This window comes from Phaenicophaeus curvirostris, chromosome 1 (assembly GCF_032191515.1).
Source record: "Phaenicophaeus curvirostris isolate KB17595 chromosome 1, BPBGC_Pcur_1.0, whole genome shotgun sequence".
NCBI lineage: Eukaryota > Metazoa > Chordata > Aves > Cuculiformes > Cuculidae > Phaenicophaeus > Phaenicophaeus curvirostris.
The window spans coordinates 145,188,306-145,215,745 of NC_091392.1; the positions used below are offsets into that span (position 1 = coordinate 145,188,306).

Genomic DNA, 27,440 nt, shown 5'->3' on the forward strand with positions numbered 1-27,440 from the left:
AAAACCACCAACAGACGCTTCTCTAGCATCTACTTTGTGTTACTCTGACGGGCTCTCTGCCTGCGTGCACTTACATGGAAGGTGCAAATAACCCAATTCCATGGGATTGCATGGATTTAACTTCCCGTTGGGGAGTAACCGGGCTCACAGAATCATAGTTTGGGTCGGAGGGGACCTTAAAGACCATCCAGTTCCAGCCCCCCTGCCCTGGGCAGGGACACCTCCCCACTAGATCAGGCTGCTCAAGGCCCCATCCAACCTGGCCTCGAACACCTCCAGGGATGGGGCAGCCACAGCTTCCCTGGGCAGCCTGTCCCAGCGCCTCCCCGCCCTCACGGTGAGGAGATTCCCCCTCACGTCCAGTTTAAATCTGTCCCTCTCCAGCTCACACCCACTGCCCCCGCCCTATGGCGGCGCGGGGCGGGGCGGGCGGCGAGCGCCCCCCAGCGGCGTCGGCGGGCGGCGCGGTGTCCGCAGCGCCATTACCGGCGCGGCTGCTCCCGGCGGGATGCTGGGGGTGGCGGGGATGACCTGTAACAGGTAGGATGCGGCGCGGGGGCCGCCCGAGTTCTCGCAGGCCTCCCGGGACGGTGCTGTGGGAAAAGCCGAGGGGGGCTGGGGGCTCGGGGCTCGCCGCCTCCTCCTCCTCCTCCGCGCTTTTCCCGTTCCCCGCGGGGCCGGGGCGGCGGGGGCGCCTCCTCCCTGCCGCCGGGATCGCGGCGTGTCCCGGGGCGGCGGAGCGGGATAACGCGCTTGGAACCGCGCTCCGTTCAGTGACCTCCGCGGGAAAAGGCTCCCTTCGGCCAGGGAGGCGATGGCGCGGGGGGCGCCGCGGTGAATAACCTCGGCCGTGGGCGCGGGGCAGTGCGGGGTCGGGTAGTTCCGTGCACACGCCGCGGTGTGGGAGTGGGTCCTGTCCTAGGGAAGGGCTGTGGAAAGCAAAGGCTGCCGTGCTCAGAATCCTAGAATAGCTTGGGTTGGAAGGGACCTTAAAGATCATCCAGTTCCAGCCCCCCTGGCACGGGCAGGGACACCTCCCACCAGCCCAGGCTGCTCAAAGCCTCATCCACCTGGCCTCGGGCACCTCCAGGGATGGGGCAGCCACAGCTTCCCTGGGCGACCTGTGCCAGTCCCTCACTGCCCCATCGTGAAGAAATTCCTCCTTATATCTAGTCTAAATCTACCCCTCTCCGGCTTATACTCGTTGCCCCTAGTCCTGTCGCTTTGTAAACAGTCCCTCCCCAGCTTTCCTGTAGCCCCTTCAGGTACTGGGAGGTCGCTATAAGGTCTCCTCGGAGCCTTCTCTTCTCCAGGCTGAACAAGCCCAGCTCTCTCAGCCTGTCCTCCTATGGGAGGTGCCCTCTGATCATCCTTATAGCCCTCGTCTGGACCCATTCCTACAGCTCCATATCATAGAATCATAGAATAACCAGGTTGGAAGAGACCCACCGGATCATCGAGTCCAACCATTCCTACCAAACACTAAACCATGCCCCTCAGCACCTCGTCCACCCGTGCCTTAAACACCTCCAGGGAAGGTGACTCAACCACCTCCCTGGGCAGCCTGTTCCAGTGCCCAATGACCCTTTCTGTGAAGAATTTTTTCCTAATGTCCAGCCTAAATCTCCCCTGGTGGAGCTTGAGGCCATTGAGGCCATATCCTTCTTATGTTGAGGATTCCAGAACTCGACTCCCAGTGTCTCAAAGCTTCGCTCATTGTAGTTGTTTCATGGGAAGAAACGTCCTAAATCAAAGCACTTGGCAAATGCCACACTAATAATGTTGAAACCTGGGGTGGAGGGAAGGGAAAAGACTGATTTTGTAGCTGGTTTGGGCTGTGGATTCAGGATGGCTGCTGGCGTGCAGAATTTAGCCAGGCTAAAGACGAACTGATCTTTCCCACAGTGGATTTCTACTGCACGTTGCTCCAGCTCTGCACCACGCCTTTGGAGAAAAGCGGTGGCAGTAGCAAAGTCAAGCTGAGTAGGGGCTACCATGGTGGCACCCTGTGCCGGCGTGTGGCAGGTTGGGCAGCGCGCTGAGCTAGCTCTGCTCCCAGGGTCAGTGCCTCAGTGCACCTCAGGCAAGGTGCAGGGAAGCAGCAGGATCTCGCCAGCCTTGACCAGCTTTAGCTCTAGCTGCTGCACCATGTGCTGAGAAAAAGATAGTAATGTGATTCCAATGTCCATGTCTATTAAGGTAACTGGGTTTTCTTTAGTTGTTCCAAAAGCCCTTTGGTTTCTTAGAGGATGGTAGATTCTTACAGGCCAGGCTCCTTTCTGCATTCCTGAGTTGGCTGAGTTGTTAGTATATGTGCTCCAGGTGTCAGTCTCTTGCGACTGCGAGGTTCTCCACGTTGCTCAGCCCTGCACAGGTGCTTCAGCTCTGGTGGGGAGCCTGCCTCTCTGGGTAAATAGAGCAATTACATATTTGGCATCTGTTCTGCTGAAGTTGTCAGGGAGTGGGCCAGCTGCCCTGCTGGTACACGCTTCCCAGGATATGAGCTAGGCTACACCCGTAGCACAGCGAGAAATTCTGGGACAAAGTCAGGCTAGAGCCTACGCTTGCAGAAACTTGCTGAGATCAAGTAGGCAGAGTGCTCTGGTGGGAGCCCACCTGACTGCAGGCTGTCCGGGGGGAAGCTTCTTCAGTCCAAAATGTGCGCAGTGCATCTCACAGTGGGCATGAGAGTGGCTGACGTAACCAGGGGAGCAGCGACAGCAGAGCGCCCATCCCAGGGTACAGCTGGCGGCTCAAGGATCCTTCCCTGGCAGAATAAATCCTGGCAGAACAAATCCTCACGCAGCTGAGAGTCAACCTGGCATCCCACTGCTGCAGTCGGGCTCTGGATATGAAGTGCTCCCCCAGCAAGGACTGGATGTGGGACCCCTTGCCTAAACTGGCCGGTATCCTCTGTGCTTCTCCCCATTTTTGGGGGTGAATCATGGTATTGAGGACATGTGGTTGTGCTGTGGTTAGGGAGGTGAAGGTGCTGTGCAGTTGGTTCTAGAGGGAGCGGAGGGAGCTGTTGAGGGGAGTGGGGAGCGCTGCTCACCTGGCAGGGCAGCGCAGCAGGGAGAGGCTGCAGGGTCAGCTCCTTCAGAGGAGCTGGTTGCAGGACTTCTGCTCAGGGAGGGTTTTGTTAGAGGATTCCAGTCTGTTGAGGTCAAAATAAATAGAAAGGGTAAGTTGTGTAAGATACATTTCGATTTGATAAAATGCAAGGGGAGGAAATTAGAAATTGGTGTGTTTTCTTGTTTTGATTTGGGGAAAAAAACCCACCAAAAATGCAAATGTTTATTCAAACCCACTGTAACAAAATGTAAGATGATCTCCAAAGCTTTCTCAGGCTGAAACCCCTAAGGGATTTTGAATCTTGGCTTTTTGCTCTGATTTAGGGAGTTTCAATAATCTAGGTTTTGGGGAAGAAAACAAAAAAAAAAAAAAAGGAAAGATTGACTTGAGGTCTGTCTCCAGATTTGGCACATGGAAGAGGAGCAAACATCTGGTCAGCAGGTATGCGCACAGGGTTCATTATTGTCCTCTGAAATACTACTCCCTTTAACTTCTTGTTTTTCTTATTTACTTTATTGGGGCTTTTTGAACTGCAGTTGTCGCTGAGGCTTTTGTTTTGCAATGAAAGAAGTTTGCAGGCTGGCTCTGTAACCTGAACACCGGTTACCTGGCTGTCGTGCTCAGCATACTGCTGAGAGATTAGTCTCTGCCCTGGAGGAGATATATTTGAGCAGGGAGGGATGTACGTTTTTCCCTATGGCTTGGATGGTGCTGGGTAGCAGTTTGGGTTCCAACTTCTGGGTTGAGAGTGCGTGAGTTGGATGGTATTTTAGGGTGGGCAGAGGGGATCTCAGACTGGGTTTAGCAGGCAGCATTCCAGCTGGTTGTGCCAAACTCATATTGGTGTGTTGTCACCGGAATAAGCCTCATATGCAGTTCAGAGAAAAATATCAGCTTGCAGTTCAGAACCATTATTATCTTAAGCTTTTGTAGTTTCCTAGGGGAAACTTAAGTTTTTCTTTGCAGCAATAAATACAGGCCAGCATGCAATAAATACTAGACAAAACAAGCTTCATTTTATACAAAGCATGACTACATTTGAAAAACCAGCATGGACTCATTGGATCTTGATCCACTGTAGCCTGTGAAGCTTAAAACCAGGCACTTAGTGTTACTGTCTTTGATAGGGAACTCCTTAAATAAGAAGGTAAATGTGATGCTGCAGTTAAAACTCCATTATAAACCATAGGTCTCTTTCTTAGAACTGGCTCTGTACAGTTACTGCAGGGGGTCTGTTAATGGCCTGCAGTATACAGAGGACAGTGTGCATCTTTAACAAATTCTTTTCCAAGTCACAATAAAATATTTATTATTGAAGCACTTAAGGCAGGCTTTTCAGTTCCTGCAGTTGTGGCTTCATGCTAAGTGTGTTAGGTTAGACATCCTGATTCATCTGTGTTTTGTTTTCCTCCAAAGCCCAGCTTAATGTTTTTTCACACCGTAACATAATGCAGTCTCTTATTACTTTTCAGTATAGGCACTCTTTAATTACTAGCTGTGCTAAAAGCAGCTTGATAGATTATGGGGAAGTCACTTATATCAGGTCTTTCCATGATGGCAGCTGCTGATGACAAGGAAAATGAAAATGACAGTCACAGTTTGATAGCCAAAACCTTCCCTTGTGTAAGCTGTCTGTAGCATGAATGAATCAGCCGGCTATGTGGTCTGCTGCGCTTGCTGTTTCAGTGATGTGTTACAGTTCACGTCACCCTTGCAGCTTGTGCAGAAAGGCTGGTATTGAGGCAGAAAGGGTGGGAAAAGGATGGGAAGGTCCGAATCCAACTTGGCAAATACAGAAAACATAGCAGGAGCTGTGCCCTGGGGTTAATACTTTTCTTCGTATTAGGACACTCCTTCACAATTATGGCAGCATTTCACTTCCTGAAGTGTCTAAGTCTTTATGAAAATGCTTACTTATGATTTTTTAAGCAGATAGAAGGAAAAAAAAAACCTCCATGGCTCTTCATGTGGAACAGCTTGATTAATTTGTCTCAGCATCTGAAGACATTGGTGAGGTCCAGGGTGCAGGAGCTGATCGTGTGCCCAGTGACAAATTATTTACAGGCCAAGTGGACCTCGTGTCTGCAGTATGAAACCATGTTCCTGTGTGAAAAGGTGTGGTCTGGAGTATCCTAGCGTGTGTGAAAAATAGCGTTATAACAAGGCCAGCACCCAGGGTGAGGTTTTATGCTCTGTATTTTTCATATTAATTGCTTTTCCTTATATTTAAAATAAAGAGTCCTTGATTCCAGCTCTGATCATACTCTTTTTGTCACTTTTTAACTGATAAAATAATTCACCAGCCACTTCTACAGAATTTGATAAGGAAGTGACTGCTAAGTCAGCCTGGTGCATTTGGGGTTGTTTCAATCACTGCTTGCATTAAATAGTTTGAGAACACACTGATGGATGGGCTTTAGGCTGACTAAAACTTGAACTAGTGGGAACGGTACAGTTAAAAACTTGCTGCTCACATCATGGTTAGGGAGCCAGTGTGGATAATCTGAGAGATTAAGGCAAGGTAATGATTTTATGAATGTTTCTTGGGTGGCCTGAGCAGCACGAGGAAGCTGCCGTGCTCAGAATTATAAGAGTTTTCTGTATTAATATATTGGTTTAGTGTAGTTTGGGGCACTGGGAAAGACCACAGCAAAGCAATGCAGTTAACGCCAGCAAATATTTGGAAGGCAACAACATGGCAGAGTGGCTCCTGTCCAGACCCTACGCTGATGTGCAACAGCTGTGAGATTGATGCAGGGAGAGAAAATCACACAGAGAAATAGTTTCAAATCCACCTGGGAGGGAAAGAGGGTGCCTCCATGCTTTGCAAGGACTCTTTGAGGGGGCTTGGCCTTCCCTACGGGGGCTGAGGGTGAGGGACTGGCTGTCAGCCTGTTGCCTCCCAGAGCTGCAGCATCCGAGTCCTCCCTCAGTGTTTCCTGGCATGTTCCACCACTGATTTGGGAATGAAAAGTACAGCTTGGCAGGGTGGCACAGGCTGCCAGCCAGCACTGTCAGAGGAAGGTGGCCCCCACAGATTCAGGACTGAATCAGCACAGCAGTCTCTGCTTGCAAAACCCTCCGGTTTTGGTAAATCATCCGTTATGAGGAAGTGCTTACAAATAGATGTATGTTTTGGTGTGTAGCTTTGCAGATGAACATCGTGCACTTTTGAACTGCATTAGTAGCAGGACAGACTTGTGTATTGTGGCAGAGAGACCAACATTTGTACTGGATTAAGTAATTTATTTTTGCCAGGGTCTTCTGGTAAGTGGGCTGAGATTCACCTAGCAGCAATCATCTCCCAGAAGTGGCTCTGGCCAGTGTCATGAAGCAGAACAGACCATCTCTGGGCTATGCCAGGGCAGCTGCTCTTCCCTCAGACGGCAGTTGTAGCGGCATTTTAGTTAAGTGTGTGGTTGTTCTCCAATTGACCAGGGTGACCCACACACTCCTGTCCCCCAACATCTCTTGTGCCAGCACTGGGGACCTGAGCCAACTGAAAACCCGTGTCAAGAGATTGATAGGTATGTAGGTTTAAAACTGAGTTTATCTCAATCTGGATCAGTTCCTTGGTCGTGTGAGAGGTGGTGAAGTCTGGGGGGCAGAGGGGAAGGGACATGGGAAAGGTGGAAATACCCATTTTGACAGAAGCAAAATGGGGAAATACCCATTTTGACAGAAGCACAGATTTGTGCCTGGGTTGTGTAGCTGTGGCCTTGGAGAGCAATGTGAAAAGTGAAGTCCTATGAAGAGGTGTTTGGATCTAAAGAAGGAGGGAACAGTGTTTGCCAATGGTCTGGATTGGGGCTGGGGAGTGCCTGCAGCCGTCCCAGATGTGGTGTTAGGAAGGGACACAACCATGCTGCATTGCAATGGAAGAGAGATCACCTGCCCTTGGGTTGTTCAAGGAGGATCCGCCACGTATTTTTGTTTGCTGCTCTTGGAAGCACACTTGAGCATGTTCTTTCTGCAGCTTGTTGTCTCCTCCTACAGCCCTGCCTGAAGAGAAGCCACTCGAGCAGTGGTTTTGGCATGGTTGTCACAGAATGAGTTGCAGAAATTTACCATCAGAGGAATCAGAGGAAGGAGACCCCATGTGCCATCCCCATGACATGTAGGTTATGGCTGGAAAGGGCACAGGGAACAGTGGCACATCAACACCTGTTTAAATCTACCTAACATTTGTAGGCATGGCACAACTTCATGCTCTGAAGGTGCTCAGAGGCTTCCTTCACCCATTGCTTTCAGGTCCCAGAGGAACTGGATGCTGTTTACACCCACTTGTACTGTCAACAAAAAAAACGGAGCAAGAGCTAAGAGCCCTTGAGGTCCAACCAGCGGAGTCCCACCGTATAGAGACTCGCTTGTTTTACTCAAGTGCCGAACCATGGAGACAAGACAAGCTGCTGTGGGAAAGGGGGTTTGATGGGAACTGCCAGTGAACTTCACCAGGACTGAAAGGAGAAGGGCAGGAACCTCTTGAGTGCAATGTTTCTGTAGCACTTTTAAACATCCTGGGAAACAGGGTTTTGCCTTTTGAAAGAGAGAGTCAATGTTCTGACTGTATGAGAAAGGAGTCAAAGCAGATCATTTTAAAGCTGATGCTGTTAAGAAAAAGCTGACTTCCGTAATCTTTGTTCCTTCATTCACATTTTTTTCTTTTTGTTAGTCAGCCTCAGGAAATGAGAACATTCTTTTGGCTTTCCATGCCTGAGTCACATCTTATGTGTGTGTATATATATGTCTATATATAAAAAATATGTTAAAATATCTGGAGATTTTTGTTTCAGAGAGGTACTTGTTTTATATTGGGATGTCTTAGCTTAAAATGTTTGTACACATTTGGATTTTTCCGGAGTTTCCCATACTTCTCTGGTTACAAGGATATATATATATATGTTGCTGTCAGAAAAGCCAAGGGAAATGCGTTGATAACCTAGGGAGTATATAAACAAGTAAAAGTAAAGCCTTTATAGAAAGTGAGAATTTGCTTTTTTTTTTTTTTAACTATCAAAGAGGTTGTTTAATGTGAGTTGCTTCCAAATATGTAGCTCTTTAGTTTTTGTCAAATATCTTTTTTTTTGCAAATAAAAAGTATGAGGCAGAAAACTGGAAAATCCCACTAGCTCTTCTCTTGTTCTTTAAAAAAAAAAAGGAAAAGGAAGTAATTAAAAGCTCATTATGCCAATCTCTGTTGTTTAGTGATCTGACATACTGCTGAGTGCTGGCAGCGCTCTGGGTGAACGTCAGGGTCTCACTGCCTCCCTGTGTCCTCCCACCAGGGTCACACAGGGATCGTGAGACTCCATTTTAAAAGTAAAAAAAAATCCATTTAGTTTAACTGAAGGCCAAATATTTAATTTTGTTGGGGGAGGTGGTGGAATTTAGGAGAAAGAATTGAATTTCCACCCTTGGTTGTTTAAAGTAGCTGTACCAAAAATGTTGGGAGAGACTATGAACGATGGGCTCCGGCACTTTCCCATGAAGGTGGGATGGCAGCAAGGCATAAATGGAAGGTTCCCCCAAGGGGCTTCATCCACCTCCAGGTGTTCACAGCAGCTTCTGCTCCCACAGCTCCCACTGAAATGCCCTCAAGTTTATGGCTCAGATAAGAAACCTCTCACTGATCAAATATTTTGATTGCATCCTGGCCTTCCTGCTAGTTTCTTTGATCTTTTCTCATCAGTGGATTATAGTGGACTTTGAAAAGTCTTGCTTGTTGAAATAGTTGTATAAATATGGTCCTCAGGGTAGGTGTTATTTAGAAAAGTAATTAGCTCCCGGGAAAAAATCTACCTCCCTTTGCCCCTTAAGTGGTGCTTGTTTGCCGTCATGCATCAAAGAAGTGTGATTTCTATATTTATATCAAAGAATAGCAGCTTATTGTTAATTGTTTGAAATAACCTAAAGCCCAGTGGGGCTTATTCTTTTGGCTGATTTCCTGTTCATTCAAACACTGAAGAACAGTTTCAGCTTCACATTTAAAAAAAAAAACAAACCCAATCTGTAAAGCTAGGACAGTCTCTGGGGGAAACTGGTGGGCTCACAGCCCCGGGATGAATCCCCCTCTGTTGAAATCTCCAACAGTTACAATTTCTCTTTTTTTCCAAAGAGTAAAGGCTCTGCTTCTCCCCAGGCATCCCACTCCCACAACATCCCCTGTGAAATGGGGGTCACTTAACTCTGCTTGATGCCACACTGAGAGCTGGACTTCTTCTGGCAGTGGCACAAAGTCATCCAATTACCAGGCTGAGTTTAGCTTTGGAGAGTAACTGAGCTCAGAGGAGATGATGAGTTGTGCCATGGCTTTGCAGTTAGATAAAGCAAGGGAGAAAGGATAAAATATCGCTGGTGGCTACGTACAGTGTAAACCCAAAGGTCAGAGTTTACAATCTTTGTCTAAGACTGAAAGTTGTGTTTTTCTTAATCATAGAGTCATTAAGGTTGGAAAAGACCTCCAAGACCATCAAGTCCAACTGTCAGCCCAACATCATGCTTGGTTGCATGCAGGATGGCAACCATCACCCTGGCCTCTCCAGTGGGACCTGGAGAGGCCACAGGGGTTTTCAGTGGTGTGGGGCATTCAATGTATCTGGCTCTGGCTTGGTCGATACACAGGTCGACGAGGTGCTAAGGGGCATGGTTTAGTGTTTGATAGGAATGGTTGGACTCGATGATCCGGTGGCTCTCTTCCAACCTGGTTATTCTATGATTCTATGATTCTACATCCCAGCACTGTTCTCAAGGGACAACAGGATGATCCCCAGTGTTGGCTCACACCTGAGGCAAACCAGAAGGCACCTGAGGCAAACCAAAACTGCTCTTCAGACCCATCCCTTCCTCAGCATGCATTAAATTTACTGCTGGACCAAGGCTTCAGTTTGAAAAGTATAAAGAAATTTCAGTGTTATTTTAAATGTCCCGTTTTGCAGTGCTGCTTCATTTCATTGTGGATGAAGCTAATTGTGTTTGCAATTGCTTGGGTGATAGTGTGCACGGGGAAAATTATTTGTATTTCTTGTGTTGAATTGAATCTGAGTCACAAATGTGAAAATCAATATTTTTATTATTACCATGCAGTGATGGGTAAACAGTACAGTTAAGAGGATCCTTGATGTTACCTTTGGGAAAATTGCTAGAACATGATGAAATGGCAGAGGATCCAGGAACAGTAATATTGCGTTATTGCTCAAGTTTCATGACAAAACTTTCTACTCACCTTGGGCTATTTATTCATTTATAAATAGCTTTGTGAACCTGTGTTTGAGAGAGACATTGAAAGATTTTAATGCTGTTGTATGATATCAATGTATTTTCAGGGCAGTTTCAGCATGGACAGGTTCCCAAGGTAGGCAGGATTATGAAATGAGCATTCTCTGTCATTTGAGGATAACATTGGTGTGGTCATTTTTACCTGGTGGATTTTGGTAATGTGTGGCTGAGTAGCTCTGTAGTGGTTTGAATGGGATAATGGATTTTCTATTAAGTCCATACACATATTGTTTAAAATGTTACAGCAGTGTTACTTCCATGCATGTTCAAAAATAAGAGGGACGTGATGAGAAACATGCTGGGTTGTAAGTCACTGTGTGCTTGGCAGAGCTGCCACGGCCGTGCAGACATCACTTGGATGAGTTGAGTGGTGGCGACATAGTATTGGGAGGCCTTCTGGGGAAAGAAGGGCTCAATCCTGCTGGAGGAGGAACCACTTCACTGAAAGCTGTCATCTAGCATCCCACCCATGTAGTCATGAAGGATGTTGATGGTTAAGCAGGGGATTTTTCTCTCTTATGATGGGTAATGTTCTTTGTTTAGTTTGCATTACAGATATTTACCAGTTCTCCCTGCCAGAGTGGGGGAGAACATAATGAAAAACTGCTGAATCCAGATTTTCTAACACATCATTAATCCCTTTTCATGGAAGTGTGTGCAGAATGAGCAGGGCCTTAGTTCCAGAACAAAAGACTTTCTGTCAAACTTGAAAAAACTAAATTATCCACTCTGTGTTGATGATTAAATAGTCATGTTCTTGTAGCTGGTCTTGGGGATGTAAGAGGGAGGCAGGCTGTACCTGAAATAGTTGGAAGGAAAATCTTAGTTCATCACACTAGAAATACATTGTTCTGCATTCTATGGAAAGCTAAAGTTCATGTTCATCTGAAGTTCAATAAGCCAGAAAAAAAAGTGTTTGTGCCACTAGTGTCAAATATTTCAGATTGTAGTGTTGAATGCTTCACTGATGCTTGACTAGAAATGTTGCAAGGATGTTAACAGACTTGTATTTACTGAAAACTTGGTTTAATTTCCTTTTCTCCTTTTGATATTAACAAAAGTCATAAGAGGCAAGGAGGTTATAATATTTGTCTCAAATATACTTATCTTAAAGTGAACATTCAAAATTTACAGAAAGGACATACTTGTTTTTCAGAAATTCATAAACAGTGAAATGTATCTGCATAAAAATAATTAGATTCATTTGTTTAGTCTGAAGACAATTTAGTCCTGGTTACACAAAGCACTTGAATTAATTACCTGAGTTCACTCAGGTCAAATTACAAGTTTAATATTTCATTTCCTTGGAGCCAGGAGCTCTAGTACATGGAGCTGGCATAGCATACGTCCCCAGTAACAGCGCCTGGGTTCACCCTTGTCTGTGGCTCATATGAGGGTTAAACTGCATCTTCTTAAACTGCTACATTCTTCTATTTATAAGATTTCCTAGGGATAGAGTCATAGACTTATGTCATTGCAAAAGGCATCGTTTTTAACATAGAGTCCAACTGTAAACCTAACCTTGCCATGTCCACCACTAAACCATGTCCTTAAGCCTGACAACTACATGTCTTTTCAATACCTCTAGGCGTGGTAACTTAACCACCTCCCGGGGCAGCCTGTTCAAATGCTTGAGATAGCTGTGACACAAAATGTGAAGCATTTAAACCAAACAAGCATGTAAAAGAGTGGCAGGAGAAAATGTCGAATGTTTTCCTTTTTTTAAAGTGATTCTGCCATAAATTATTCCACAACTTTGTTCATTGTGTACAAGCAGGTGTTGCAATAGGATGTTGTCTCCAAAATATTACTAGCAATTGCCTGGGCAGGTGTATAAACAAACACAGGATGACTCTGCTGAAGTGTTTCTTGTGAAGCAAGAAATGCATCAACAAGAACTGCTAACATTTTAAAGCCTCAGTGGGTGATGGTGTGGCATCCAAAGCACTGTGGCAAGGGCTGCTACAGTTCTGCCTCTTGCCTTTGCAAATTGTCATTGCTGGCGTTTTTCTCCTTGGATGCTGGAAAGTTGCGACTGCCACTCGGTGAGGTGATGCTGCCTGTACCCAAGGAGAAGCCAACAGCGTGGAGCAGCTGGGGAAGGCGTGTGAAACAGCTGCCTGGTGAGTGATAGAAGTTACAGACCCTCCTGCCAGGACTGTCCTGGTGGGCTTCATGCACAGAACTGCATATTTTGCTCTGTATAATTAACAAAGGAGTTGAAAGAAGCAGTGACAGCAACTGGGGACGTCCAAACACAAGGCAGCACTTGGCAGCCTGCATGGTGGCATGGGTGTGGGAACGCTGCTGGCAACCTCGCCAAGTTGTGATGCCACCTCTTCTGTCTTTTCTCAACACCAAAAGAATTCTTCTTCCTTATGTGCCTTATAATTTCTATTGCCTTATTGTGGCTTACTAAGATGTTTGATTTTCTAACATCTTGGGTGTATCCTGTTTCTTTGCTTCTTTAAGTATGCATTTTCTGTACTAACAAACATGTGCTTTTGCAGAGGATGTCTTCAATGCTTCATCCATCCAAGCCACAACAGTGTCTTTTTCTTCCTCTTCAGCATGCAGGCATGAGGTCACATTGTGAACTGATTGCACTCATAACTTATGTACAGGAGGGAAAAGAGGGGAAACTGCAGCTGAAGTAAGGAATTCTTTGCTTATTCATTAGTTATGAAGAGCCAAACTGAGGTCATTTCTAGCTAGTTGGCCAACGTGCTACTGCTTGCTTCTCTTGAGCTCTCTCTGCAGAGGCACTGTTTGCATCATCCCTCTGGCTGCATCTTTTGGGACATGAGGCCAGGAGCCCAGGGACGATGAAGATTAAATTGCTGCATGTTTTTTTCTGTGAGTACAGAAGTGTCTTCTACAGGGCAAGAAATGTGTTCACCCTCTTAGAACTGAAGGAGTTTGATTCAAAAAGGGGCTTTCTGCATTTCCACATCAAGAGGGAAATAAGATGTACCACAAACTGCCTTGAGCATTTCTTTTAAACAGAATAGCTTTTGCAGAGGTATTTTAAAATGAGAGGGTTACTTAATTTTTGCTGCTTGACAGTGATATGGAACTACCTGAGGAACAGGTTTTGAGAATATTTCCCCACATCCGCCCTTGTTATTTCTTTTTTTATTTTAAACTCTAAAGATGTCAGTTTTATCTTCCCTGACTCCTATATCTGGAAGATCTAAGGCATGCTTGATGGGAACGGATGTCAATTTGTTCTGGTACAAAACCATCTGTGAACAAGCCCCGAGGTTTTACTGTCACATCCCACGTGCTGTTGCAGTTGTTACGTTAATAGCTTTTCAATCAGATGTGAGTTTTGTAGCCTAGACAGGAACTGAATTTGTAATGGAGAATAGTAAACTCCTGACAAGGAAGGAAAAAAAAGCAGTTTTGATTAAAAAATGGTTGTCCTAATTTGTCTTTTTGCCAGTTTCTATAATAAAGGTTGAAATGGTTGCCTGTCAGAAATAGAGGCAATTTCCCCTCACTCAGAATCGAGTTCTTTTCAAATCTGCAGGGGCATGTATCATTAACTTCAATAAAAACAGATTAGTGGAGCTTTGTGACAAGTCCTCAATTCTGCGCCATTTTAAGGTAATATTTGATTATCTTCTGCATGTCATTAGGAACACAGAAATACCTCAAGCCATATGTTTGATCACTTGTTTAAGGTTTCTGAAAACATATGCAAATGCTGGAGGTTAGTGTGATTATTCAATGCTGATGGACTACAGCAAGTCCTTCTCAGTCCTCCTTGAAGTCAAGTGAAATTCTGTTGTTCAGTTTAATGGAGTTTGGTTTAGACTCGGGTCCGTAAGTGGGACATCAGTGGCCAAATAAGACAAAATACATGGTAATACTTGGAAAAGAACTCTGTTAGGTTTGAAACCTTGCTTCTGCATCTCAGAAGCAGAGACAAAACTATCACAGTTTTGAGTTAGTTTTGCCCAAACAGTACAGTAAGGCCAGTTTCATAACAGTTACAGTTCGAGAGGATATTTTCCTTATCTTTTGTTTCTTTTATTTAAGGAAGAGCAGCTGCTTGTTAGATAAATGGGTATGACGTGCCTGCCCAATGTCACATCCTTGTGCCTGCAGATAAGTACCTTCAGCTGAAGATGTTGTAGGTTGGATTTTACACCTAGTAAAGTATAGTTTGTATAACTTGTGTCTTGCTTATAGCTAGTAACTAAGGCAGCTCATTTTTTTTCATACAAAGGATCTAAATTTAATTAAAAAGGGGTTGTTGAACTTGTATGGTCCTATAGTTTTATTTACAGTGTTTTTCAACATATCTTGGCAACGCCCTTTCATTGCCATAATTTGGTTTGCATAGTTTGGCAAACAGTCATGCAGATGTAAATGTGAGAAAGAAAACCAAAGTCCAGAGCCGCAGGCTACAAAAAGCGAGTCTGCACAGGTTTGCTTGCTCAGAAAGTCAGCACCCAAATGACAGTTCGGTTTCAGTCTCATGCAATGGACTATTGAGTAGTTGTGTATTAACTCAGTGTAGTGCGAACTGGTATAATCTAATTTATAATTTTACTTTGGTAGATGCTTATGTGATGAACTGTGTGTCATTCTTTCTGTTTCGGTGCAAATGAAACAGTTATGGATGGATAAGCAAGAAGGAAGTACCTGTTCATGGCAGCCTTCATGGATTGTTGGATGAGCTCTGTGGAGTGGATTTTACAGCAATAATGTTGTGTTTGTGAAAGGAAGCCAAGGTCTGGGTTTGAAGTGGAGTTGCTACTACAAGTGGCTGGGAGTGGGGTAGGGATGGAGCCCGTGGGACTGCAGGCTGTGGGGCTGCTGGTGACTTGCATGTGAGACACTGTCTCTGGAATAAGTGAGATCCAGTGATATCCTGGGCATGTGTCGGTCCTATCTGAGCAGCAGAACACTTGGCTGCTGGCAGTGTTTTGCAGTAGTTAAATTTTGACAAAGCCCTTCAAGAAAGGGAGAGAAGGGGAGATGTGCTCCACCTTGTAGCATGGCTTAGTGAATGATGTACATGAATAAAACATAGGGAAGGTAGCATTTATACATCAACTTAGACAAAGGTATTTGAATCATGGAGTATCCCACAAACAGCAGGGCTCTGAAATATCTGTCAGGGTGTTTCAGTGCAGAAGAGGGTAAAGAAAGAAGGAAGGGGAAGATAAAACTTACAATGTGTAAGTCAGTGTGGTTTCTAAAGTGTCTGGTTTATTTGTACTGCTTCCTCGATGTTTCTTATGTTACTTGGCAGTACCAGTACTTTTCAATGACGTTAGGAACAGCACATTGAGATTTAATGGCAAAACCAGGATTTCTGTTCATTTGATATCATCCCCCACTCCCCGGTGAACGTGATTTGACTCTGGACATGAAGTTATTCAAACCATAATCTGTGTGTGTCTTGCATTGTGTTTCTGTTCCTAATTAATGTATGCAAGTATGGTGATTTCTGCTGAATGCTGAGCACTGTGTCAGGCTGCTCAGAGCTGCCTGTTATGTCCTTTATAAATACCCATGGAAAAGCCAGCTTCTGAAGGGGATAGTTAAAAGGCAAGGAACAAAATATTTTCCACCCTGGCCATAACAGTGTCAACTAAATATGATATTAAATAGATTCTTGGAACACTTTGGCTTCCTCTCAGCGGTATTCCCATCATAGCATCCCCAAAGACAAGGGAATGAGAGAGAGGGCACTTTAATTTCAAGGATAGCTAAAAGCCAACAAAATTAGGAAGACATCTCTGCTGCAAAGGTGGGGGTGGGGGGATTAGAGAGGTCTGTTTCCCTCAGGCTTGTTTTGTGAGTATGTAGTCTTCAGCAGGAGCAGGGTGGTGAAGTGCCTCAGTCTGTCCTGGTCTCTGTTCAGCTCAGTCCTGCTGCCTCAAAAGGGGCAGTGGTGGGTCCATCCTCTGTGTGGAGCTGCTCTTGCAGTCCAGCCACGCAGGTGTGGTAGCAGCAAGATTTAGCTGTAGGAACAGAGCAGGAAAGGATCTTCTGAAAAGTTATTTGACCAGCTTTGAGTCCATATGCTGATCATATTTTCACCTGCATCACTGATCAGAGGGCTGGGTGGAGATCCAGGAGCTCACTGCTGCTCTCCTGGAGGGATGCCAGATCTCACTTGGCCTCTTCCCAAAAACTTCCAAAGAGTGAAAGACGACTGACCACAAAAAAGTGGTTGAGATGTTTAAAAGCTTTGGTTTTGACCAGTACTTGAGAAAAAATGCCTAGCCTCATGCACGTTACAAGTTACGAGTCCTCTGAATCGCTTCCTGAGGGAGGGTTATAGTGGCGATGCTCTCTAATGGGTCATTCACGTAGGAATCCAGACGTTTAAATTTCTGGAGTGTGTTGTACACGGCATCGACATTTGAAATGTTGCAGTAAGAGTACAGACTAGCATTTTTAGATATACTTTATTCCAGTTAAAAGTATTGGCATGTTTTCTTGTATGCTGTAAAGCAACTCTGATTCCTGTCCTGGTTTCTGAAAGAAAAAATTACCGATGTTGTTGAGGAGTACATGTTATGTGTAAATTAAATGTAGCTTAGGGCTGGGCTTCACATGTGTATAAATGTAGTAGACACAGGTGCTAATGATATCTCTGTTTAATTAGATAGGGCACAATGGACAGAATTTATGCCAGCTATGGGAAGAATGATGATAACTTCACGTTAGTAGGTTTTATACCAGGATAGGTCACCTGTCACAGGTCACAGATATCTGGTCTGGGTAGAATTGTAGAATCATGGAATCGTTAAGGTTGGAAAAGACTTATAAGACTATCCAGTCCAACCATCAACCCAACACCGCTATGCCTACTAAACCATGTCCTAAAGTGACATGTCTACATGTTTTTTGAACATCTCCAGGGATCGTGACTCTACCACATCCCTAGGCAGCCTGTTCCAATGTTTCACCACTCTTTCAGTAAAGAAATTTTTCCTAATATCCATTCTAAACCTCCCATTGTGCAACTTGAGACTGTTCCCTCTCATCCTATCACTTACTACTTGGGAGGAGAGACCAGCTTCCACCTTGCTACAGCCTCCGTTCAGGTAGATGTAGAGAGTGATAAGGTCGCCCCTCAGCCTTCTCTTCTCCAGCCTAAACAATCCCAGTTCCCTCAGCTGCTCCTCACAAGACTTGTTCTCCAGACTCTTCACCAGCCTTGTTGCCAAAAGAGGGTTTGTAGTGGATTGGAACTCAGCACTGCACTGCTTCAGCATGTTTGATCCCTTCTGGGAAGCTGTGAAATGGGCTGTGTATAAACTGTGTCTCTGAACTGTGATTTGAAGGAGATGAAGCTTCCTGAAGGTCAGAGAGCAGGGCCAGAAATGATATACAGATTTTTTTTTTGTTGTAGTTGTTTATTTGGGAAGAAGAGAGCCTAAAAGCAAATGAACACAAGCAGCAAACAAAGGAAGCCTTTGCTTTGCCAAATGTCTGGCTCATAAGAACATCAGCAATGAGATGCTCTTGAACTGGCATCCGTCTTCTGCCTTAGGGTGAAAAAACAGTCTGCGTTGTTCCTTAGTGGTGTCTGTTTTACAAACTCTTTGTTTTTATACTCTCAGTTGTAGGTTGATTGAACTGATTATTCTGTATTTGGACAGGTGCCTTTGAGCAATCTAAGCATATGCTAATGTTGATAAAGCAACCTCCCCCCCTCGAACAGAGGAACCCAGAAGCGTAGCGTTCTCTGGCTCCCCACTGGGAGTGTGACGAGAGTGTAGCACAGTCCCTACTGAGATATTCATCCCTCCCTTTGGGTGAGTGGGTGCTATCTGGCATGGTTTGCTTTTATACAGTTTTTTAAGATTTTATTAAAAATATACATTTCTCTTGTACTTTATGCAAGTGTAAATAATGTACTAGTGAAGGTCTCCATAGCTGAAAGGAATTCACTGAGAGATCCTGTGGCTGATCTGACCACAAGGAAAGTTTTGTTTTCGTCCCTTTTGCCTCCTACTTCCAGTATGTAATTGCTGTTCCATGGTTCCTGGCACTGATGGTTAAAGATGAAGTCTGATTTCTTTTTTATTTTTGTTTTAAAATCTTCTAGCATCTGTAGGGTGAAAGTCAGAATATGGAGAGTCCAGAATTTAAAAAAACGTTGAGCATGTTCTCTAAGGAAATCAGTTTTAATGTCAAGTTTTAGGTACCGGAGCGTTTAAGATAATTTAAATTAGGATAATTTAAAAGCTGTTTTTCTGTAATGATTCCAGGAAAAGAAGGCACTGGGTTACAAGTCCCATTTTTGGAACCGCTAAGCATCTGAAGCCATTCTTATTGATTTCGGCAGAAGTTCAGATATATTCTCCCAGCCATTTCTTTGAAGGCACTCCTCTTAGTCTCTCTTCTGTTTCACACAATGTATTTCATATAATACCAGTGTACATCATCTTCTCTGGCTGCATTACTACCTCAAATCCATTTACTGGAATTCTTGTGCTTTCCTTTCAAGCATGTGCTGCTAACCACTAATAAATCTGGAACATATTGAGACTTGGTGGGATGCTGAGCTTTCCAAGATGAAAATTCATTGTTTCCCGTTACAGGTTGTGGCTGGCAATTGCCTTCCCCTCACTTGGTCATTTGAAGACCTCTCTTACTGCAGAGCTGTCCCTGCTTATTGCCACTTCCGTCCCCGCTTCCCACGTGTGTCTTTTCCTGGGATGGTCCTGATGGAAAATGTGCCTGCAGTTCCTCCTGCGTGGGGGGCAGAAGGCTCCTGGCACAGGTTCTCACAAATCCCATCTGAACTTCTTCTTCTGCAGTGACTGCAAGAAGTTTAAGTAACTTGAAGTGACTCAGAAGAGCAGCCAGGGGCTCAGCACAAAAGATAAGATTTTTAAATAAATCAAGATTATATGCCCAAAATCACATGTTTCACTGAGTTCTTTTTCCCCTGTCTTTGTTTTCATTTTAAGTGTTTAGGATGGGAAGCGTCTTTTCACATTTCTGTAACTGCCTGGTATATTTTGAAGTTCTTGCATAAACAAAGTAGTCAAAAGACGTGTCTCTCAAATCTCTGGTTGTCATAGATGACAGCATTAAGTAGCAAGTTTCATCAGCTGCAGTTAAGCTGACTGTCTCTTTTCAGGTTTTATTTTCACAGTCTTCATTGGAATGGAAGATGACAAAAAGCCTCTACTTTTCTCCTGATTGCCCCTGCTCACAGGTGGCAGCACAGCAGAGCAGCTGCGATGGGGTGGTACCCAGGGTGAAGCAGGGAGTGGAGTATGCAGGAGATGCTACAGGAAAGTAGACTCCCACAGCCAGGCTCCCAGCTGCCAAGTGCGGTTTTGTCTTGGTTCTTTTGTGTTCTCGGTTGTTTTTTTAGTAAAAACTTCCTCTGCATTTTTTTTCCCCTTAAGGGAACCCAAACTGTTTTTCCATGTGTGGTTTCAGATGGAAATGCCTTTCTTCTTCCTTTCCTTTCTGTCAAAGGAACTAGTGGAAAATTTTTTGAGAATTATTCAAAGACCTTTTTTTTCCCCTAGGCTTACTCTTTAGTTTGGACTGATGCCTCATTTTTCAGTAGCAATCAGAGCTACCAAAAATAGGTAGACACAAAGTAACTTTTTAAAAATTAATTTGGTACTCTTTTCATATATCAAGATAGATAATTGTATGGAATTGACATTGCCACAATCCAAAAATGGTAGTAAAATAAAGATTCTTTGAGCTGGCACTTTTTTGCTGTTATGAATGAATTCTGTTATGGGCTATGTTCAAAATAGCTTGGCATCCTTGCAGTTCTGTATTACTTAGAAAGCAAAAAAGTAAATTTTTGAAGTAACTTCTTTTGATTATTGGTATATCCAATGCACAAAATTAGTGTTTACTCTTTGTTAGGCACAACATCTGGGGATTTCAGTTTCTTCTGCTAAATCTTATGTTCAAATTAGGGTAGTGGTGGTTATTCTGAAAAGTATATCAGGGGGGTTTTTTTGAGCTGTGCAGCAGGATTATTTTCAAATGAGTTCTTCTAAATTTCGAGTGCTTATGGAAGTCCCAAATTAATGCACATTTCCTTCTAGGGCTTGTGTTTTCCTCATCTATTCCTGTCGTTACTACGAACAGGTAATTTAGCATAAACAAACAAATTAAAGGAAAAAAAACCCATATAATTCTAATACAAGTTCTGAAATGGCCTATATCCTACATTTGCCCTGTTTTCCACACGAATAAAAGCACCCTGTACCTTACCTCACACCTGATGTTAAGTTTATATTTGTTTATATGCTGAGTAATTGATGTGCAACAGAACTTCATGACTTGCTGTTTTTATAGAAGTTAGAAGTAAATGGAAGTAGAAATGGGAATGTCTGTTGTCAGAGGAAGCACTAATGACATGGCAAAAAACACTGCAGATTAGTACTGACTTTAGACCTCTGTTTTTAACTGCTTGTTAAGGGTACACCGCAATGGCAGTTCTTTATCTGTACATGATTATTTGTGTGCATAACACACTTCATATGCGACCCATATTTAGATCGCTTCTAGGATCACTGTGAATGCTCTTCGTTCACATTCTTTCATGAAGGGTGTGTGTCCACAGAAGCATTAAAATTACTTTTAAGGGGAAAAAAATCTGAAAAATACCACACCCTTTTCTTCTAAAGAAGCCTTGTGCTGTTTTTTTCTTTTGGTTATATTTCTTTTTGCTTCCTGAGATGTATACTACCTGAAAGTTGTACACAAATATTTGATGGTGGTACTGGCATAACAGCCTGCATGATGGGCCTATCCCAGGGAGCAGACAATGGATGATGTATCCATATCCCTCTTAGATTAGTGTACCTGGGATCATCGCTAAAGTTATCCTAAAAAAACAAAAATCTTCTTTAAATCCAAACAAGGATGGTTATGCCAGTTTTTCTAAGTCAATTTAAAACAATTCTTAAATCACTGCAGTCTTCATGTGTGAACGAACGCACTACTTCTCTGGTTGTTCACATACCCTTAAATTTTGCTATTAAGTTTCCCCCAGCAGAGCCAACAAGCAGATTTTTACTTGTGGTGGCTTCCTGAGCAGATATAACTGCAGAAGGGTAAGACTTGATGTTGTCTTTGTTTTAGTCCCCACCAAGGAGAGCAGAGGGTGGAAGGGTTTGGACAAATATTTTGGGGAAGACTAGCTAATGAAATAAAAAAGGGCATAGGGTGCGTGCAAAGGTACAACCTCCTGCCACTCTGTTCTAGTCTTCATTTGTTATTTCCTTCGTCTTTTCATCTGACATCAGACTGAGTGCTTGCAGTTGTCTGCTCGCTGTTGAAATGCATCCTGCTTCTTGCATCAAGGAGCCATTGTTAACGTGTTATCTGGCATAGCAGTCTCCAAAGGGGGATGCTTGCACAGCATGACACATTGGGGTGCGGGAAGGAAATATTAGGACTTCAGTAGTATACACATATGATTTATAAATAAATAAATGTGTTTTTGAAATATAATGAAAAGTTATATTGGGGGTGGGATGGGGGTGTGTGTGTGCTCAGAAGTCTTTGCTGATAGGGATACATGATCAAAATAGTATAGAGACCACAGCTCTAGCAGATGGAAAATCCGCTTGTTCTTTTTTTTCCTTATTTGCCCCCTGATTATGGCTCTGCTAAATTCATCCCTCCACAAGTACAGCCTCCTCCCATCTTTTAGACACCGTCTAGTGAAATTATTCCCCCAAGTAACTCAGCTGAATGTTACTCCTTCTCCAGAAGAAAACATGTATGACTGAGTCTGCCTGAAGGGGAAGCAGCTTGCAGCCTGCTTTTAATTGAAATGCATGCATGTGATCTTTTCCTTTTGATTTGAGTGGCAGCTGGTTGGTTTCCCAGTGCAGGCGAAAGAGCTGTTTTCTTCTCCTAAAGTGAAATGCCTGGTATCTGGTGTTCTATTTTTTGAGGCCACTTAAGGGAAGGAAAGGCAAAGGGGCACAGCCGGGCGATGGGGCGATTGAGGCGGAGCGGGGTGCGAGTACTGAAATTTGCAGGGCCGGCAGGGAGCAGCAGATGTGGAGGCGAGGTGACTCAGGCAGCATCCTTACCCTCCACCCCGCTGTGCCTCCAGGCCCGGATTCCTCCTGCCACTCCTTTTCTCTTGGAGCGGTGCTTCCCTGCCTTCTCCGAAAACGAAAAAGCAGGAGCCTGGCAAGGTGCTTTGGAGGGTGACCTCTGCCAGGGCACAGCAGCAGGAGCCTGATCCCAGCAGCAGTCAGATGAGCTTCTGGTGAACCTGCAACTTTACCCTATTTGGAGTTAGGAATTTAGGTTCAAGTTAACGGCCCCCGCATGAGCACTCAAGTGGGTGGCCGGCACAGAGGAAGCAATTTGCTCGTCTTTGCACTGCCTGGTGTAAACATTCAGGCAAAGGAGTAGGGAAGAGGAATGGGACAGATGGACATCTCCTGTCTAGCTGTGTCCCCAGCCAGCGCTTTCAGAGCCACCTCGTAAACGCCAGAGCGCTTCAGCCCAGCTGGCAGGCAGGTTGCAAATCCAGCTGATGTGGGACTGTATCACTAATAAGTGCTTTGCTCACAGGCTTGAACACCCTGAAGTCCTTTACTTTTGCTCAAATTAAACTATTCTAGGTGGTTTTTCTTTCTTAACTAAACAGCCTTTCTGCTAGAGCATACCTGTAGGCTCCAGGTGGTCTGAGGTAAGGATGCAAGCTCCACAACTCCCAGCTGAGCCTTGCACAACCTCCCTGCCTTATGGGAGTACTTGGGGGCAAATAGTTTAAAGATCAGAAGATGCACAAACACTAGAGTCAGATCTGTACACAGTAGAGGGAAGCAGCCAGTGGAGGACTGTGATATGTAAAGAGGTTAAGTCATCCGAGGAATGAGTCCCTACCTTGACACTCCCTTCTTCCTACCTAAAATAAGCAAAATCAGGTAAAACTGTCAGAGGAATATAATTACGGGGTTACGGTGTGCTTAATGTTCCACAGGTGGCATTGCAAAAATAATTTTTAAAAAATGTTTGTACTAAATTACTAAATCCATTCATTATATTGTTCAGTACTAAGCAGTAAGGTGATTGAATGTTTCAGACTTATAATGAAAGTATTTTTGTTTGCCCTTAATGGTTGTTTTTGCTACAGCCAGTAGAATGGAGTAGTACTTCAGGTTATCCTGCATAAGTGAGTGCCCTGCTTTGCTGTAAGGTGTCTGCATTTTTCAGGGAGGGGAAAGGGCAAGAGTCAGATGATGCCAGCTTGGAAAATTATTGCACAGCTGCTGTCACATAAAGCAGAATGAATTGCAAGAATTTTAACCTACAAACTGGCACACAGTTGCTGGCAGCAGTTATGCCAAAGCTTTATGCCTCTAAGGTCAAACACAAGACTTCAGTGGTGAATGATTACAGATAAGTTTTTTAGTTTTATGATCTGAAGAGTATCTTTCACTTACTACTGGCTTAAATATGCAGCACACACTCCTGCCTCTCTTGCTGCACATGATGCTGCACATTCCTGCTGTGCTGCTGTAAAAGCACTGATAGGGAAAATAAGTCCCTGGATAAGCCAGCGGGTGAGTGGATGAGGGTGCTGAGTAAGGAGGGGAGGGTGGACAGGACTGCAATCCTCCCTGGTGGTGGAAAGGATGAGATTCTGGGATGGTTTCTGCAGATGCATGACCCCAGTGCTGCTGACCTGAAGGAGTGGATGAGTTCTTGAAGGTTCCTGCACTGCCATACAAGACAGACAGGCAGACTAGAAAGGGTTGTCCTGTGCATCTTCAGAAAGCAATGTGTGTATTTCCAATTGGTTAGAAAATCTCTCTGCTTGGAGAAGATGAATTCTTGTATCAGTCTTTGCACTCTTCATTTTCTTTATGTCCTGCAACAGAGTGAGAAAAGGGTGAACAGAGTGAACAGCATAGCGAGTGAGGTGGGAGGGTGAGTGGTGAGTATGGAAGTTGCCTGTATTACCCATGTGGTATACATATGCATTTCTTTTGCTTCTGCAGTATGCAAATATACTCACCTCTACATATCAATAACCTTGAAGGCAGTTTCATGTTGAAAGACAGGTTCATTGAAACCGGAGGCCCAGCTGGTAATGTGAATGAAGCCAAATAATCAAACCAGTTATTCATGAGTGGAATGTTTGAATCTGAGCACCTGCATTGTCTTTCTGTCTTTAAAGTAGTTTGCTGTCTGTGAGAGACTGTATTGAGAACACTTGAAATTTTAAAGGGTGACTTACTGTATTTTCCCCTCCAAATAATTAAACTGTTTCACTGAGCTCATCTTCACTGGTCTGGTATGTAATAAGTTGTTTCTCCCTCTATTGCTGCCAATATTTACCTCGCAAGTAGTATTGTTAAATGTGAACCTTTATAATAACCTTTTTTTAATGCTGCAGTCAATCAGTAACTGAGAAGTTTGTAGCTTCAGGGAGGATTGCCACAAATAACATAATTCAGTGCAGCTTCTTAATCTAGACATTGAGCAAATTGCTCTCGAAAGAAATCCAGTCTTCGCAGCGAGTAGGTTGTTCTGAGTTTTCGCTCAGTTTGGGGTGGGCATTTCTGCCCCAACTCTCTCTTCTGACACCTGACCAGGTGGACAAGTCAGGGCAGGTGTTATCTTGTCTCATCCTTCAGCAAGATAACAGTGAGGGAGCAAATGGGAGGGAGAAGAGAGGGACTGTGAGGGAGGCAGGGTGACCAGCAGCAGCCAGTTGGCTCTGGGTCTGCAGCAGTGCAGGTGGGAGAGCGATCCCTTGTTGGCTGCCAGTAAGTTTGGGAGGAGAGTGACTACCCATGGTGTTAGATTGTGACTGCTGAGAGCGACAGTGTTCAAGTGTGGCTGCTAAGTGCTGTACAAAGGGCTGGGGAACTGCAAGAATGATGGGTTGGCCATTACCTCATTTCCCATTTCACATAACCCCAGGGACAGGAGAGACCATTAATGAAATCGTGGCGGTGAATGGAGCCAGATCCAGGCTGAAAAATGTAAATAATTTCTCACAGGAGATTTATCTTTTGGTCCCTTTGTACAATTTCACAGGCATAACCTTCCAGTTAGCATTTTGTTTATTTTCCCTGGCTGTCACTGTTCCTGTTTAATCCTTAAAGCTATTAATCTGCAGTAATAATGGTGAGGAAGAATGCTTTTATTAACATTAATGTCAAGCGTAAGATGATACAATTTTTATAATAATTTGGCTTAATAAAATGTATGTGGTGCCAGCAGTAGTATGGGATAGTTCAGATAATGCTGTAATGCTCATTAGGGGTACTTTTCCAGAGCTCATGTGAGAGGCCCCAGAAGACGTGCAGAATAGTGAATACAGTGTTTATATTTGAAAATGGTAGCAAAAATAAGCTGCTGGAGAATTAAAGCTCAGTCAGCCTAACTTTTATCCTTAGGAAGGCATGAGTGCAGCTAACAGGTCAATATATAAGCACTTACTGAGTAAGTGCATTAAAAAAGCAGTGTGGATTTCTGAGATCAGAATGTTCCAAAGCAGCTGATTTTCCAACTCTTGACAGATGAGCGTGCCTCAGAAACAAAAGGGAGGGAATAAACAAGGTGTATCTGCTGATGCAGTCTTGCACAGAATTTTGCGAGCAACCAAGAGGCTCTAGAATTAGTGCCATCGTGATGAACTTCGTTGCAGCACAAGCCTTGCCGCTTCTCTTCCTCTGTGTATCCACCCAGCTGCTCTTGCTACTGGTTTGTTGCTGTCCTGGAGCAAAAGCAGAAATGCTGCTGCTACCTTCTCCTATTCCTTTATCTTCCCTTTGCCAGCAGTATTAGTTTGGACTCCATGCTGGGTTTCACTGCCATTGGCCCTGTTTAGTAGAGGAGCATTTGGAAATAATAGTCTAGGTGGAATTGCCAGAAACTGCTTGAAAAGAAGCATTTAGGCAGTTCTTGTTTTGATACTGAGCCACAAACAGGACCACCCCCAACCAGGACCTTCCAAACAGTGCCTCCTTTCCCATTTGCATTCAGTAGCTTGATTGGTAACCACGACCATGCAGAGATTCAAAGCAGATGAACATTTATTTCTTTGGGATTCAAAAAGTAACTGGGGAATAGAGTTTATTTGTTTTAGACCTCCATTTATTGCTTTGTTTAACTGCTAAACAAGAGAAATCTTTATCAATGACCTGCATGAAGGCATCGAGTGCATCCTTAGCAGGTTTGCGGACGATACTAAGCTGGGTGGAAGCATGGATCTGCTGGAGGGTAGGGAGGCTCTGCAAAGGGATCTGAACAGGCTGGACCAATGGGCTGAAACCAATGGCATGAGGTTTAACAAGGCCAAATGCCGGGTCCTGAATTTGGGGCACAACAACCCTATGCAGTGCTGCAGACTAGGAGAAGAGTGGCTAGAAAGCTGCCTGGAGGAGAGGGACCTCGGGCTGCTGGTTGACAGTGACTGAACATGAGCCAGCAGTGTGCCCAGGTGGCCAAGAAGGCCAATGGCATCTTGGCTTGTATCAGAAACGGCGTGACCAGCAGGTCCAGGGAGGTTATCCTCCCTCTGTACTCGGCACTGGTGAGACCGCTCCTCGAATACTGTGTTCAGTTCTGGGCCCCTCACCACAAGAAGGATGTTGAGGCTCTGGAGCGAGTCCAGAGAAGAGCGACGAAGATGGTGAGGGAGCTGGAGAACAGGCCTCATGAGGAGTAGTTGAGGGAACTGGGGTTGTTTAGCCTGGAGAAGAGGAGGCTGAGGGGAGACCTCATTGCTCTCTGTAACTACCTGAAAGGAGGTTGTGGAGAGGAGCGTACTGGCGTCTTCTCCCAAGTGACAGCGGACAGGACAAGAGGGAATGGTGTCAAGCTCCGCCAGAGGAGGTTTAGGCTGGACATTAGGAAAAAATTCTTCACAGAAAGGGTCACTGGGCACTGGAACAGGCTGCCCAGGGAGGTGGTTGAGTCACCTTCCCTGGAGGTGTTTAAGGGACAGGTGGATGAGATGCTAAGGGGCATGGTTTAGTGTTTGATAGGAATGGTTGGACTCGATGATCTGGTGGGTCTCTTCCAACCTGGTGATTCTATGATTCTATGAAATGCTGCTTTCACTTCTTCCAGCAATACGCTGACTT

General features: G+C 44.5%; 1 protein-coding gene across 1 annotated transcript in view; it reads left to right on the plus strand.

Annotated features, from left to right (window-relative positions):
* The first annotated feature begins 458 nt into the window (after positions 1 to 458).
* LIMS1 (LIM zinc finger domain containing 1) overlaps positions 459 to 27,440 on the plus strand; it is a 75,422-nt gene continuing 48,440 nt past the window's right edge. The window contains exon 1 of the mRNA XM_069877365.1: positions 459 to 540. Coding sequence (XP_069733466.1) covers positions 509 to 540 — 32 coding nt within the window. The 5' untranslated portion in view covers positions 459 to 508. The remainder of the gene's footprint in view (positions 541 to 27,440) is intronic.